We start from the raw sequence: 17139 nt of genomic DNA on the forward strand, positions 1-17139 counted from the left end.
GATCTTCACCACTCTTTTAGTGTCCCCGTGCCTTATCCCAAAATTGTTAACTCTTTAGCATTGCTACATTTAAATCTTTCACACCACATGACAGTGCCTAAACAGGCTGCATTAAAAAAAACCAAACCGCCTACACCTACTTCTAGAGAATGCACACCTCCCATTGATTGACACATGCATAATGATTCAGTCAGTCCCAAGGGGTTAACGTGTTCAAATTGTCAAGCCAAATTAAAACTATGCATTCAGACCTGCTTGCAATAAGTATTGCTGCAACTCGGATTCTGCAGTAATTACCTCTTAAAGATTCACCGCTCAGCAAGTTTTTTCCAACAATCCTAATTCTTCTATATTTCTTTCCTTTTGTCCAAAACGGCAGCATTACACCCTCAAAGGTACTGTTTTCCTATAAAAATAGGCCTCCCGGCTTTTCCTCCACCACTACACTGATTTGCCCCAGTGTACTAGGACTAACTGAGGTCTTACAAACTACAGTTCAAGGTCGAGTGTATAGCCCATCTGCAAGCACGTCAGGGCTTCCTGGCACTCCGCCTTGCTCCCTGCTCCATACATGCCAGGAGATGGTGAGAAGTGACGCTTCTTCTGTGCATTATTAACAAGCAAGTCCGAGGCACTCAAGTGCAGATGGGGTGCCCACTGGCCAGCCAGCCAGCCACCAAGAGTTCTTCACATCCTGGACTCCAGCAAGTCATCCTTTTCCTAGAGAAAACTTCCGTTTTTCCTCCTCTTGCGTCCAGGGTGGCCAAGCTGAAGGGTATTTTCTGCGCTCTCCCTGAACAAGTGTGAATAAAAAGCAGCAGCCAGCCCCTCACCAACGTGTCCTGATTTGTAGTGTCCAAGTGAGGTATTTGCAAAAAAGGAAAATCTTAAGAAATTAACATCTGCCATCTCCTTCACTCCTGCCTATCTTGTGCCTCAATTACAGAGCTTGCTTTCACCCCACTCTATGAAGAGAACAAGGACGTCTGCACTTGTATCTTAATGAGCTTTAGGACTCCATATACATTATAAAACTCTCAGAGACCAGTCTCAGCAAACACTGGTGGCGCCGCTGATCAACAGCACATGGAAATGTAAACTTCAATGTATTTACAAGCTTGTTTAAAAGACTGAAGAAAAACAGTGCTTTATATTGCTGGGATTTTGAGAAGGCTAGTTTAAGAGATTTGGACCAGCTAATGAGTTCAAGCAACATCCTTCACCGTTAGATCCAGTGTTTCCCCCACCAGCAGTTTCCAGACAGAGGTGGCAAAACCGTTTTACCACACTGCATCTATCTCTTCCCCCAGCACCTTCCTCAGCCATATGGAGTGGCTCTGGGCCTTTTATCCCTCCTTTCAGCTCTCACTCCTGAGGTTCCAGGACAGAGAATTCCAAGTCAGTAAAATTTGGGCTGGGAAACACTGGCTGGAACTATCAAGACTCTATGTAACTGTCGTCCATTCACAAAGTATTATCTACACTAAATACAAAATACCTTTTCCCCCACATTTTAACTGATGCTTGCTTTAGATCAACTCCCTTTGTTTGGACAAGGAAGGAATCCTGTCTCTCTGTGAACGGAATCCAGAATCTATTAAGAAAAATCAACATTTTCTGTGCAGTTTTAGTTTAATAAAAGGAAGGAAACCCCACCAAGTACATTTCAGGTTGAAAGAGAAGCAAAAAATTTGCACTACAAGTAATTGTGTGAGTAACCTTGATTCCCAGGGAATAAAGTTTTAAATGCTGGTACATTTTTGCAAGTTGCAGCATCACTCAAGGTACTTTAAGGACTGGCAAAGCCTATTCAATAAGGAAGCATCCTGGTTCTAGCTTATTTTAAAACAAAGTGACAGGACACCAACTGTGACTATAAAACAGATAAAAAGAATTCTTTAAAAAGGCATGGAAATATATGTCTTTTCTGACCAGTTTCAGAAATTGCCAGATTATGATCTATAAGAAATAGCTGATAAAAATCATACCGAAATCTCACCTAAAAAACTACACTGTCAGGGGGAGGAAGACGAGGGACTTTAAAAACTGTTTATTGCCAAAGTTAACTTGCTATGAGAAAAGTTTAAAAATCATTTAGATCTAACAAACCACACAGCAGCATAAAATGGGCACCTTTGAAAACTCTGAAAAATACTAAAAGCTAATTTTTTTCAAAGAGGGGGAAACATGAGTACTTTTACCATGGCAGTGTTACCTGTCACCGCGACATGCATTACATGTGTTACACATTCACAAAAGTCAACCAAATAAGAGAACTGCCTGTCTGAATCTGCAGCCAAATATAGTGCAATTGCCTGGCAGCCTGTACTTGCACCAGCACAAGTCTGTAGAGATCAATAGATAAAGTAGTAAAACTAATAAAACTCTGTAAAACTTTCAAAAATTAATGCTCGTTAAAGGCATTTACAGTGGTGAAGTCAGAAATCTCCATTAAAAAGCCTATGGACCCACACAATTAAATAGTTACACTGAACTGAAGTAGATTGTTTGGTTTTTCTCTCCCATTTATGTATATACCCCACTCGACGAATACAGAAAAAAGGAATAAGCTTCTCTTGTAAGACTAGAGGGATGCGGTGAACACCACAGCTAGCAAAATAGTCCATAGAAACCTTTCTCATAAAGTCCTTTAGAAAGTTCAGGCTGATTAGCCTTTGCATGATGAGGTAAAAATTCAGTCCAGTGCATCAGAAAAGATAATCAATGAGTATCTATTACTTTAAAAAAATGGCTCAATTTTGTTGATGCATCAGACAGTGCTGCGAAGTATAGATTCAGTGCAACTATTCTGAGTTGCTGGTAGAAGACCACCTGAAGTCAACTTGGCTCTCTCTAGAGGCAGTAGGCGTTTGAAACATTTTGAGCCTGCATGGGGTGCCAAACTGGTTGAGTTCTTTTTCTGAGACTCTCAGGCAAAATACATCGTGTGCTGGGTATCATGGTGGATCTGCACAGCTTTAGCCAAGGCCTGAGGATCTCGGCCGTTGCTCTGTCCTGACACATGACTGCCTTCCGCACTGTAAAGAAAAGAAAGCAAAAAAACCAAGAGTAACAAAAGATCACTTCAAACTCCACATGTTTCAAATAGCATGAATAGTACTAGACTCAAGATCTTGGGCTCAAGGTGTGGCTCCTTAAATAATTTGTAACGTCTCTCTAAACATCAGTTTGCTCAACTGAAAATGCAATACAACTTATTTAATGGGCTGTTGCAATTAATTAGAATAATGTCTGCAAAGACCCAAATCTTCAACAGTGCCTACACAAGGACTTCCATTGTCTGTTATGTCTGGTTAATGCCTACTTGTCCTTTAGGCTTCAGTCAAATGTCATTTCCCCCAAATAAATCTTCCCTGATTCTGAAGTTCAGGTCAGAGCCACCTGGAATATACTTTCACAGAATCCTCTACTTTTATTTTATTTGAAGGATTATTATTTGGATAATTATTTATTTCCCTACTGGGATGTAATCTCCAAGAAAGCAGCAACTTTGTCTGTCTTACTCACCACTAAATCCCTAGTGCCTGCCACATAGCATTGCCTCAATAACCATTTGTTGAATGGATGAATGAATGAATGTGCTTAGCACAGTGCTGGAACATAACAGATACTCAGCAAATGTTACTATGCCACCAGCCTTTCTTGTCTTCCCCTCACTAGCTATACGACTCTGGACAAGTAACAACTACTCTGAACTTGATCTTTTAGGATAACAGTAACAACTTCTGAACATACCTTTTAAGGGCACCATGTGATAAAGGGCTTAGTAAATGGGAAATCACCATCCCTCTTCTGACTTCTCTACTTAAATTATTATTACCCTTATCATCTAGGCTCAAAATCTTAGTCATTTTTTACTTCATTCTCTTCTCTGTCACTCACATCCAATTAACTGTTGAGTAATATCTATTTTATCCCAGGATTAGCCTTTTACGTTAAACAAAGGTAATCTTGCTCTAACAAACATATTCTTCCAGCTTCATGCCTGCTATTCCCCTTTCAAATGCTCCAACCAAAGAAAACTTGCTATTGTTCAAACATGTCACTTGTCTTCTCTTCTTTGTGTCCATTATTCCCTCTGCCTGGAAAATTCTTTTCTCTTCTTTGTAGAGCCAAATCCTACCCATCCAGCTATGAAATCTCTAACAGACTTTCCTCTGATGTCCAATTGCACTTTCATCTATACTGTTATGGGCTAATTGTCAGTTTTATGTTTGCCTGTATTGTATCCCATACTGAAGCATAAAATCCCAGGAAACATGTCATCCTCAACTTACAGTTTTTAGTACCTAGTACAGTGTTGGGCACACAGGCAATACCTAGTAAATGTGTTGAATGAATATGTATATTACAGAATGGAAGGTACAAAGCCACAGCTGGGCATTTTCCATAATAGCGTACTTTCAACCCGTACAGAAATAGACTTGCAGTGGAATGTCTACTATTTAGCAGCTGAATTCGGACTTGGGGAAGAGCCCAGAAACGGCTACACTTCACAGATGGTCATTTGGAAAAAAAAATTTAACGCAGAAAGCTTGTTTAGTTATTTAATAGTAGCTCAATAACAGGTCAATATGTCTGATTCTCCTGAGATCCTTATTTGGGGGTGAGAATGGTCCGGTACCCCACCTGTTCCCGACACAAACCCAGGTTCCCTCTGATGCATTCTCCAAGACTGTACTGAAAGTAAAGGAACTGGTCAGGACTTCCCCCTTGCATGAAGTGGAATCCACAGCCTGTGACTGCTCTGACTGGAGCCAGGGCACTGGGCTGGACATCTTTTGAGGCTGCTTAGGACCTGAGCAGAACTGAAATGCATTTGGCTCTATGGGAAATCCACAGGCAGTGTCAAATGAGACTGCTTTTTGGGGCAGACTTTAGACACATCATACAAGTATGAACAAGCCTGGGCAATTTTTGGACCAAAAGTCACATTATCAGCTTTTAAAGGCACATGCAATTTTATTTGCTCCTTGAAATGTAAACCCTAAAAGGAAGTTTAACTCTTCCTAAAAGTTTTCTATAGTAGCTCATTTTTTTAAATATGCTGCTAACACAGACAGAAAGATTTTATTTGCCTGAGAAACTTGCCTGTCATGATCTTTATCCACCAGATGATACCTTGCCCTGAATGCTACAAGGCGGGCATAATAGGCAGGCGCTGGAATAGAGACTGAGCGTGTGCACCGCACATAGGTATGACATAGCTGGTAAGTTAGTAACTGGAGCTCATCTGCAGTGAAGCAGTTGTCATCCCACAAGACCTGGTAATGTGAAGGACGGCTGGTTCCCTGGAGAAAGAGTTTTATGATTAATGTCTCTGACATGGGTTGACTACCTGAGAGAATTGAAACCTACTTAAATTCAGAAATATTCCTGCCTAGCACACCTACAAGCAGATACCTAGACCAAAAGATAACAGTTCTAGGATACAAGCATTAACAAAGTTATGTACAGTGTTTAATAACAAGTCTACTCAAGCTAGTTGCTGAATTTGCAAACACCTCCCTATCAAATCAAAGACCTGGACTACCTTCCAAATTACCTGAATTCCTGCATGACTACAGAGGTAAAAGTCAAACTCAGATGGATGCGTGATGGTGCTATCCACGGTAGTGCCTGCTGGTACATTGCCACTTTTCCCCACCTAAAAAAAAAAAAAAAAAAAAAAGTATAACTAGTCATCAAAGTGCTAAATTGAGCTCAAGCCATTAGTAACAAGTTAGTATACTGCTCTTAAATGAACTCTTGAAAATCAGTTTAATTCAAGATGTTGAATTTTCTGTAACTTTCCCTTAGCCCAACTATTTCAACCTTAGATATTTTCTCAAATATACTCCACGGTTTCTCTAAGGGAATCCAGACAAAGAATTATTTTACCTGTGGCTTTGGGCTGCATTATTGTCATCTATTTTACAGATGACACTTTGGTGTGTTCACAGAGGGGGAAAAAAAGACATTTAAGATGGATAAGCTTCCTGAGGGAAAAAAAAATCAGTTTTATTCCTTATTTGGAGTAAAAAAAAAACAACCTACAACTTTCAGTAAAAGTTAAGATGAAGGACTCTTTGAACTGGTTCACCAGGTTCAACAAAATTAATACTTTTACAGGATCAATAAAAGAATTCACTGGCACATGCATTATCAGGAAGAGTGCATTGAAATGAGAATTAGGAAAACCATAGTTTCAGTTCTAAGCCCAGCCTTGCAACTACATACCTTGAACAAAGCATAATATCTTTGAGCCTCAATCTAATCATCCATAAAATTAGGTGATGATCTCTGATACTTTTAAAACTCTAAAGTTCTTCTATAGCCAAATTCTAAAATCAAACTTCTAGAAAAGCAGAGAGGAGAACTTCAAGGAAAGGAATTAAATCTTGGTATTTGGTCAGTTTTCATCCACTTCTGCTGTACACAAGGGTTCTACACGAGGTAGTACATTTAGCATATTGGCACAAATTTGATGGGAACTTATTTGGCTCCATTCTAACTATTGTTAACTTCAGCTGAAGATCATGCACCAATGCATATAATAATAACATACGTGAGTATAGAAAAGTCTCATTCCGTGAAATTCATATGTGACCTTGGGTACCTAGCTGGACAAGAGGAAATATAACTGAGCTACAATCATTCTAGTACTGTTTCCCAAAGTGTATGCTTTAGAAATATTAGTTCTGCAGGATGTGTTTAGGTGTTTTATGGTCAAATAAATTTGAGTGATACTGGGTTAAACCACAGTTGAAAGACTTTTCTATTGTATGACTTCTCAGAACCTTTATCTAGTAATGTATAATCTTTAAGAGGGAGATGAAGTATACAGCATTTCCCAAACTTATTTGACCATAGAATCCCTTTTTAAAAATCTCTTGGAATCTACAGATGAGAACCTAAAGAGGTGCTGCCCTAGGGAAAAGGGGGTCCAGGCATGTTCATTTCAATAATTATTGCTTGAGCACCATGTGCAAGGCTCTGCAACAGATGTTGGGGATGAGAGACAAAGTCACAGAGAGAACTAAAGAACCTGCCCTCCTGCTCTTCATGAAAGTCACAGGCAATGAACTGCAATGCAATGTAATAAGGGCCTTATGGAAGAAAAGCTGGTGGGAGGAAATGGTTGAGCCATGCCTTATAGGATAAGTACAGGTTGGATAGAGGGGATAGAATGAAAATGGAAACATTCTAATACCCCTTACAGTCAGGAATGGATAAGCAAACTGTGGTTCATCTATACCACGAAATACTACTCAGCAATAAAAAAGGAACAAACTACTGATACACACAATAACGTGGATGAATCTCAAATGCATTATGCTAAGTAAAAGAAGCCAGACCAAAGGCTATGACTTCTTTTCATATGACATACTGGGAAAAACAAAACTATAGGGATGGAATATACATCAGTGGTTGTCAGGGGCTGTAGGTAAGGGAAAGGGTTGACTACAAAAGGGCATAAGAGAGTTTCTGTGTGTTTTTGTGTGTGACAGAATCATTCTATATATTAAGGTGGTAGTTACACAACTGTATGCATTTGTCAAAACATCCAGAACAGTACACTAAAAAGAGTGAATTTTACTGTGTCTATATTATATCTTATTATAAACATAATGGGGAAAAAAAGGTGGGATGGATGTGGTCATTCCAGGGATAAAAATACACAATGTATATGGGAAATGGAAATAGTCACATTGTTAATGGAAGGTGTATGGGGGCATGGTGAAAGATCAAACTAAAATGTGTTTTGGCTACCGTGGGAAAACACTGAGCACCATAAGAAAGCATCTGGTACGCAATAGGGGGAACATCAAGATTTTTGAGCAGTGGAGTGGCAGGATAAGATCTGTATTTTAAAAACCTAGCCCTGACAGTAGGCGGAGGATGCATTTGTGAAGGAGGAATGGAGACAGGGAGACTGCTAGAAGTCTCCTGCAATACTGAAGAGTTCTGCCTAGGGCAGATGGAACACACAAGAGGAAGAGTTGAGACAAGAGATTTCAGGGCAGAACACAGAGAATAGTTTGACCCACTGGACATGGGAAGGGGGGACAGGAATAGAGGAGAAGAATTTAAAGACAACTCTGAAGTTTCTCACTTGGCTGACTAATATACAGTGATGCCAAGCAATAGAAGAATAGAAAATTGGGGGAGGAATAGCTTTTAGATGCGGATAAAACAATAAGGAGAAGGTTTAGATGTGCTTTGCTTGAAATGCCTGTGGTAGATTGTATCACTGGTGCCAAATATTCCCATGCCCCTCCCTGGGGGAGGATTATACATCCCTACCCAATTAACTCAGAAGTGGCCATGTAACTTCCTTTGGCTAATAAAATGTGGCCTGAAATGTACTACTTCTGGGCAGAAGCTTTAACAGCCAGCATATGGCTTGTCATGTATCTTTTTTCCCCTCTACTACAATGACTGGTGAAGTTCCAGACAGATGCTTCTCTGTCAGCCTAGATTCCAAAGGGAGGACAGCGAGGTCCCAGCTGCAGCAGTGCCACAATGAATGTGTAATGTGAACAAGAAATAAATCTTAGTAAGCCACTAAGACTTTGGAGTCTTTTGTTACCACAGCACAGCCTAGCCTATCTTGACTGATGCAATGCCTACAGAGCATCTAAGTAAACTGGTAGACAGTTAGAAGTGCAGATCAGGAGCTGCATAGAAAATCTGGGGCTGGGGCTTCCCTGGTGGCACAGTGGTTGAGAATCTGCCTGCCAATGCAGGGGACACGGGTTCGAGCCCTGGTCTGGGAAGATCCCACATGCCGCAGAGCAACTAGGCCCGTGGGCCACAGCTACTGAGCCTGCGCGTCTGGAGCCCGTGCTCCGCAACAAGAGAGGCCGCGATAGTGAGAGGCCCGCGCACCGCGATGAAGAGTGGTCCCCACTCGCCACAACTAGCGAAAGCCCTCGCACAGAAATGAAGACCCAACACAGCCAAAAATAAATAAATAAATAAATAAATAATTTAAATCTAAAAAAAAAAGAAGAAAATCTGGGGCTGGAAATACAGATTTAGGAATCTATAAGCAAATAAGTGAATCCGGAAAAGTAGGTGAGACTAAGGGAGTTGAAATTGAGAAGAGAAGAGAGAAATATGAAATGCCAGGAAGCATCAATGTTTTAATGGACAGAGGAAGAAGAGGAGTCAAAGAAAGCCTAATTACAGAGGTGGGTAGTGAACCTGGAAAATCATATTGATAAGGCCAAAGAAGGCAAACATCCATAAGTGCTTCAAAGAGGTCAGTGTGGGAATTTGACAAGATATCGCTGGATTCAAAATGAGCAAGTCATTGAGAGAACGATCTCAGTGGAGTCACTAAAATAAAAGTCAGGCAACAGAGAACTGAAGTATTATGTGAGAAGATACAAAAAGAAAATCAAGTCTTTTTTTCCCATAAGTTTGGTCATGAAAGGGAGGAAAGAAAAAACGGCAGGTAGGTTGAGGGAGAAGGGAAGTTTTGAGGGAGACTGAGGAAGAGTTGAGAAACTTTAAAAGGTGAGGAGAGGGAGGCAATGGAATGGGGAAAACTGAAATTTTGAAAAAAAATGAATAATTAATGAAGTGAGACTCTAGAGAAGGCAGAAAGCATTAAAAACAAAAGTATAGGTGGAGGGAAAGAAAGCATAGGTGGAGAGATTAGCCTCTGAGATTCAAGGAAGAAAATAAGAAAACACAGATTTAGCTAAATTTGAAAGTAAAGGGGAGGAAGCCGAGAAAATTCATGCCTTCTCAATTTTGTTTTCTGGAGGAAATAGAAGGGTATTCTATTGTTGGCAATGTAAATTGTTGGCAATGAATGTGTCATGGATGGGGTTGGGGACTTGAGAAGAGTATAAAGGTTTAGAACAGATGTTTTGGGGAATACAATAAGTGAAAAGAAATTGCAGCATCAAAGGCCTTGCTGAGATTTGCTGTCAAGAACTTGTATTATGGTTCATTAGTAAATAAATGACTTTTTTCCTCAGAAACCTCAATCAGCCTAAGACTAGAAGCAAAAGAAATGGGCAAGTACACTACTTCAGAGTTGGAGACTGGCAAGAGGCATGTTTAGAGAATTGAAGATACTGGTGTCAGGGGTGCAAAGTAGACCAAGGATTGGGACTGTCAATCTTCAAAGGTCAGGAGTGACACTGGATGGTCAAGAACAAAGCTATGAGATAGCTTGGGGGTTTAGAAAGATAGTCCAGGTCCTAAAGTTACATGAATAGCAAGTCAGCAGAGGGATGGAGTGTGACTCTGCAGTTAAGGAGGGGATGGCAGGATGTTTTGTGTCCAGAGCTCGGTCAAGAGCTCAGAGAATTTGAATTAGCAGAATTTAAGAAGTATTACCAAGTCAGAGTTTGGCAATTTGGAAGACAGTATTTTGAATCTGAGCTGATTGGTGGACCTGTGGCCCAAAGGTAAAACCTTAGTTCTCTAATGATTCAGAAAACAAGAAGAAACAGCTCAGCCTTGGATTAGAGACAAAAACTAAGCATGTGGGACTTCCCTGGTGGCGCAGTGGTTAAGAATCTGCCTGCCAATGCAGGGGACACAGGTTTGAGCCCTATTCCAGGAAGATCCCACATGCCGCGGAGCAACTAAGCCTGTGCACCACAGCTACTGAGCCCACGTGCCACAACTACTGAAGCCTGCGTGCCACAACTACTGAAGCCCGCGCGCCTAGACCTCGTGTTCCGCAACAAGAGAAGCCACTGCAATGAGAAGCCTGCACACTGCAACGAAGAGTAGCCCCCGCTCGCCGCAACTAGAGAAAACCCGCGTGCAGCAACAAAGACCCAACGCAGCCAAAAATTAATTAATTAATTAATTAAAAAGAAAAACCTAATCCTTAAAAAAATAAAACAAACTAAGCGTGTACTAAAAAACAGTGGGAGTGACCCACAAGACAACAAGATCAGGAAACAGAAAGAACTGGTCTCTCTGGGAGTGGATCAGGGAGGGCCTGAAAAAGTTGAAGTAATGTCATAGAAAAGATCATAGAAGTAAAGTCATCCAACACTGTGTACCTAAAATTTACCTAGTTTACACATTAATATCAGATTATAAATAGGTTACACAAAATGCCTTTTATCAAATGCTGGAAATTGTACCCAAAATTAACATTCATTTACTAAGTTAATCCTTAACAACAACCCTGTGAGATAGGTATTGTTCTTATCACACTTTACAGTTAGAACATTACGGCTTAGAGAAGTTAACCTGCCCATGGTTAGTAAATGTGACATCACAGGCATTCAAAGTGTGTACCCTAAGAATCCCCTGCACTGATGTAAAATCATTTGGAAGAGAAATTCTTCTTTATACTCTAGAACCATGCCTTAGGCGCCAGTAGCAAAAAATAGCAAATGGCAATAAAGTCCAAGTAGTAAACCTTCCCTTTGGAGGTTTCCTGTATCACCATAGTGTACATGGCATTTTTTAACTTCTCCCTCTAAAAACTCTAGAAACCAGTATTGCTGTCACATAAGAGAAATATTCAGTCTTGAAACCTGTATCATTCAAAATTGCTCATCTAAGCTCAATTGGAGTTAGTATGCTTATTAAATTATTATTAGGCACTTCTGCTTTAAAAAAAAAACTATATGTATGCCTACTCAAAAACACATTCACAGGACTCCCCTGGTGGTCCAGTCAGTAAGACTCTGCGCTCCCAATGCAGGGGGGCTGGGTTCAATCCCTAGACGGGTAACTAGATCCTGCATGCATGTGCAACTAAGAGTTCGCATGCTGCAACTAAGAGTCCGCACGCTGCAATGAAGATCCTGCATGCCGCAACTAAGACCCGGCACAGCCAAAATAAATAAATAAACATTTTTAAAAAACCAAAAACATATTCACTTGCATCAGATAATAAAGCTTACCCTATGTGTTCTTACCCTCTCTGTTTTATCTGCACAGAAGAGTCGTGTGTGATGTCTTTTCTGCACCACAATATAGGTTATTCCTGGCCGGTAATCTTCTTCCAAACTAATACATGCCTTTCGAATTGCTATTAGTTCTGGCCAAGCTACCTAGGAGTCAGAAATAGAATGATGTTTAATAGAGAACTTGCCTATCTCTCAGGCATCTCTCAGATCTGATTTACTCGGAGTGGCAGATGGGAGGAAACTCCATCAGATACCTAGAAGCCCCAGAAGGCAACTATGGGATTAAGAGAGTACCTGTTTCATCTGTCCCTCGGATACCCCTCCACGGTAATAGATGATCCGAGTGGGTTTGAAGCGTGTGGATTTGTAGAACTGGATCAGCAGCTCTCGAACCATGTTAGTAAGGTCCTGGATTACCTCCTGACTATAGAGGAGCTCCTGGGAGATCTCCTGGCGGGACGTCTGCACCCGAACGGTTGCACAGTACCGGCTGGGGTGGCCGTCCATACTGCCAACGACAGCAGCAATGGAAGGCTTCTTCCCATCCCCTGCTGGGGGGTGCGTGACATCCGCTCCCAGGAAGATGACAGGCTGCTGGAACACCGAGGGCCTGCTCAGATTTAAGGAGACATTGCCACTCAGACATATGGATGAAAATGTTTCTGTTTAGCAAGATCACCAGACATAATCACAGGCATAATATTATGAGAATAAAGACGTGCCCATTGGGAGAGAACTCTAAGGCCCACTGAGTATCTGTGCCACCCAGTACAATGAATCTGAATTGACTGAAGAAGCCAACATGGTTCTTCTGCAATAGTAGGCAGGGTAGAGTCAAGAAGAGGACCCGACCCAAATTTAACAAAATCTCTATGTGTAAAGGGAAAACTTTCCCAGAACAGGCTTTCTTGGGACCCTAGGATTTCTACAATGGATACTGAATTGTACAATGTACATGGAACTGGGACAAAACCCCCAATATATGAGACTTAGGGAAGAGAATAAAGTCTATCTCCTTCCCTATTTTATTTTCTCCATGTATTTATCACTTTTACCACATATTTTACTTATTTATTTTACTTATTGTATACACACACACACACACACGAATGTAAGCTCCATGAAGGCAGGAATTTTGTTTTGCTTTGTCGTGTTCGCTGCTGTATCCCTAGTGCCTAAAACACTGCCTTGCTCACAGTTGGCACTCAACTAATATTTGCTAAAAGAATGAAATCATTTATTTGGCACTAATTTATCTATGGAATTAAGGAGAAAAATATCATGCATGTATTACTTCTCTGATAAATTTGAAAGGTAGGATTTGGGACTGTGAATACTGATTTTTAAAGTATATCTAGGAGGCATCCCAAATCTGACAATCTCATGTAATAGGTACTAAAGATGAGGTTCCATGAGGGCAGAGACTGGGTTGTATTTCTCTCTATATATCATCATACAACATGGGTTTGGCATAGTAGGGTATAAGAGCAAATGTATATACATAAGATACACACACAGAACATAATAACAGCTTACATATATTATGTACCAACCACTGTGCTAAGTACTTCACACGTATGAATTCATTTAGTCCTCACAACAATTCTATGAGGGTAGTACAATTATTATCTCAGATTTCCAGGTTTAAAAAATGAGATATAAGAGGATAAGGAACTTGCTCAAGATTACACAGTTAGGAAGTGATAAAGCTGGAATCCAAACCCAGGAAGCCTGACAAAAAGGTCTGTACTCTATGCCACTATGCTACATTGTTTGGGGTAAAATTAAATCATGCTTTAGGTTAACTTCCCCTATGGTCTATATACCTCATCTACCAATGTTGCAGGAAGGATTTATTTACCTAGACGTTTCATTCAAGGACAAAAACGAGAACTGTGATACAACTGTATAAGAGGAAGGCACTCAAATTCACCTTCTTCTCAAGTATGAAAATGACTAATATCACAGACAAAATTTAACTTCCCAAATCACTTCCACATACAGGATTTCACATAAAAACATTGTAGAGTAGACAAGTCAGATATTATCTCAACAGACAAGGAAACTACAAATTAACAAGGAGTCGCCCAATCTAAGAAATGGGCAAAGGACTGAACAGGCCCATCACAAAAGAGGATGTCCACTTAGCCAATAAGCATATGAAAATGTGCTCAACATGATTAGTCATCAGAGGATTGCAAATTAGAACCATCAGGAGATACTATTACCCCAACCAAAATGGCTAAAATTAAAAGGACTGATACCACCAAGTGTTGGCAAGAATATGAGCAACTAGAACTCTCAGTGGAAATATAAATTGGTACAACCACTTTGGAAAACTACAGTAGTCCCCCCTTATCTGCAGAGGATATGTTCCAAGATGCCCAGTGGATGTACCAAATCCTATATCTACTAGTTTTCTTTCCTATACTAATGGATGGGTAGCATAAACAGCCTAAATACACTGGACAAAGGGATAATTCATGTCCAGGGCTGGATGGAGAGGGAGAGTTCGAGATTTCATCGGGCTACGCAGAATGGTATGCAATTTAAAACTTAAGAATTGGGACTTCCCTGGTGGTGCAGTGGTTAAGAATCCGCCTGCCAATGCAGGGCACACGGGTTTGAACCCTGGTCCGGGAAGATCTCACATGCCGCGGAGCAACCAAGCCCATGTGCCACAACTACTGCGCCTGCGCTCTAGAGCCCACGAGCCACAACTACGGAGCCCACATGCCACAACTACTGAGCCCGCGTGCCACAACTACTGAAGCCCGTGCGCCTAGACCTCGTGTTCCACAACAAGAGAAGCCACCACAATGAGAAGCCCACGCACCACAATGAAGAGTAGCCCCCGCTCGCCGCAACTAGAGAAAGCCTGCGCGCAGCAATGAAGACCCAATGCAGCCATAAATAAATAAATAAATAAATTAATTAATTAAATAAAACTGAAGAATTGTTTATTTATGGAATTTTTCCACTTAATATTTTCGGACAGAGGTTGACTGCGGGTAACTGAAACCAGGGAAAGTGAAACTGCAGATAAGGGGGGACTACTGCATTTGATAGTATCTATCAATGCTAAATACATATATTTTCTATAAGTCAGCAATTCCACTCTTGGAGGAGAAAAAGTATTTAATTCCACCAAAAATGTAGAAGACTTGTATAATAAATGTATAAGAATATCTAAAATTTTGTAGTATATTCATAAAATGAAATAATACACAACAAAAAAGAATAAACTTCTACGTAAAATAGCAACATGAATGAATCTCAGAGATATGATATTCAGCAAAAGAAGACAGACACAAAATAGTATATACTGTATGGTTCCATTTATAAGAAGTTCAAAAACAGGCAAAACTAGGGAATTCCCTGGCGGACCAGTGGTTAGGACTCTGAGCTTTCACTGCCAAGGGCGCAGGTTCGATCCCTGGTCGGGGGAACTAAGATCCCACAAGCCGCGGGGTGTGGCCAGAAAAAAAACAGGCAAAACTAATCTACGGTGCTGGAAGTCAGAACAGTCAGAACCTTTGGGGGTTATCTATTGGGAAGGGCCACGAGGAAGCCTGATGAGGTGCTGGATGTGTTCTATATTTAACCTGGGTGGTGGTTACATGAGTGCATACATATATAAGAAAAAGTAACCAAGATGTATATTTGAGATTTGTGTGCTTTATTGTAAATTATGTAAGTTAGAGCTTAAGAAACAAATGGAAAACACAGAGTTCAGGATCTTACCTTTGATGAGGTACAAGCACGTTGTTAATTCCTCCGAGCTTCGCATTTATCTTCAGGCAAAGGTTGGAAAGGGTTTGAGGTGAGGTCTTCACTACATTTTTTACCTGGACACACTGTGTAGCCATACCCAGGAGGGTATCTCCAACACGTTTCACCTCCGCTACAAAAATAAGTTTATTAATTAATTTAAAAATGTTGATATATTCTCCTGATTACTAAAAGTAGAGGGAAACACCCCCACACACACATTAACATTTACAGAGTGCCTACTATATACTGTACGTTGTGCTAGATGCTTTTCATGTGTGGTCCTTTCATCTGCTAAACCCCCAGGGCAATTTTTTTGAGTTTGGAAGGCTCTCTCCCTACCCTTTTCTTCCCTCCTGCAGGCTTTGAAGCTAGTCCACTTCCTTTATTCTACCACGCAGCCTGCCACCACTCACCACTCACTCAAGTCCCTTGAGGTTCCTTTTCCCACAGGACTGGTCTGGCAAAGAAATCAATCTCCCCAGCTCCTCCCTCTCAGTACACACACCAGCCCTTTGAATTCTAAGGGATTTTTTTTCCTTCCTTTCCCTCCTCCCCCAAACACTACAGATAAAAGAAGCTAACAAAAGAAACAAATATAGAGAGGGTTGAAGGCATTTTATAAAGTTCAAATGGTTGGTCTATGTAGGTTCCAAATCCTTTACTTAGATGATAGCCAAAAGAACTTTGTATCATTCTTCTTATAAGAGATACAAACTAAGCAGCTCCTATTCTGGAAGTGGTAGGCTCCCCCACTCTGATATTCCTAAATGCTTTTCACCAGACATTCCAGTTCTCCCTGCTTTGGGGACTATGGTAAAATGGCACTACCCTCATTACCACTGCATTTCCTGCCCACCATCCCACTTCCCCCACGTAGGGTGGGTGGGCCATATAGCTGGTTGTGACCAAGAAACTGCAGAAGTTAAGAACCCTCCAGGCTCTCTTTTCTCTCTGCCATGGAGCCAGCAACATTCCAAATAGTGACTGGGTTCCAGAGTGAAAATGATATGATGACATGGAGCAGAGGCTGCAGTCTACCCTCAATGGACACATAGCAAAAGCAAAAAATAAAACTTTGTTGCTTTGAGCCACTGAGAGTTCTGGATTGTTTGTGACTGCAGCATAACCTAGTTTATCCTGACTGCTACAACTACTACTTGAAATCATCCCTCATTCAACATTAAAGGGGTCCATACCATATACTGGTGTCTTCCCAGGCAAGATAACCACTATTAGCTGTAGGCCCACATATGTCATTTTCAGGTGTTTAAACATGGGCTCCACGCTGTCTGCACCTTGTGCATACTTGCAAAAACATGGCTGACCCTGGATGGGCATTCCTGCATCCTTAGAGATTTTACGGAGCTGGTCAGTGAAACTCCTGTTAAAATAGAACCGGTGGCACAGTGCTTTCATTTCAGGGCACATTCTTAGCATTTATTTCCCTCTAAGATATTTCTTTCAG

At 40.9% G+C, this 17139-nt stretch overlaps 1 protein-coding gene across 2 annotated transcripts in view; it reads right to left on the reverse strand.

Annotated features, from left to right (window-relative positions):
* Nucleotides 1–1952: 1952 nt before the first annotated feature.
* LOC133088748 (protein argonaute-4) overlaps nt 1953–17139 on the reverse strand; it is a 34929-nt gene continuing 19742 nt past the window's right edge. For both annotated transcript variants that reach the window (XM_061186800.1, XM_061186801.1), the window contains exons 12-18: nt 16871–17055; nt 15645–15804; nt 12195–12510; nt 11910–12044; nt 5567–5668; nt 5113–5312; nt 1953–3038 (exon numbers count right to left, since the gene is read on the reverse strand). In XM_061186800.1, coding sequence (XP_061042783.1) covers nt 2930–3038; nt 5113–5312; nt 5567–5668; nt 11910–12044; nt 12195–12510; nt 15645–15804; nt 16871–17055 — 1207 coding nt within the window. In that variant the 3' untranslated portion in view covers nt 1953–2929. The remainder of the gene's footprint in view (nt 3039–5112; nt 5313–5566; nt 5669–11909; nt 12045–12194; nt 12511–15644; nt 15805–16870; nt 17056–17139) is intronic.

This window comes from Eubalaena glacialis, chromosome 3 (genome assembly GCF_028564815.1).
Source record: "Eubalaena glacialis isolate mEubGla1 chromosome 3, mEubGla1.1.hap2.+ XY, whole genome shotgun sequence".
NCBI lineage: Eukaryota > Metazoa > Chordata > Mammalia > Artiodactyla > Balaenidae > Eubalaena > Eubalaena glacialis.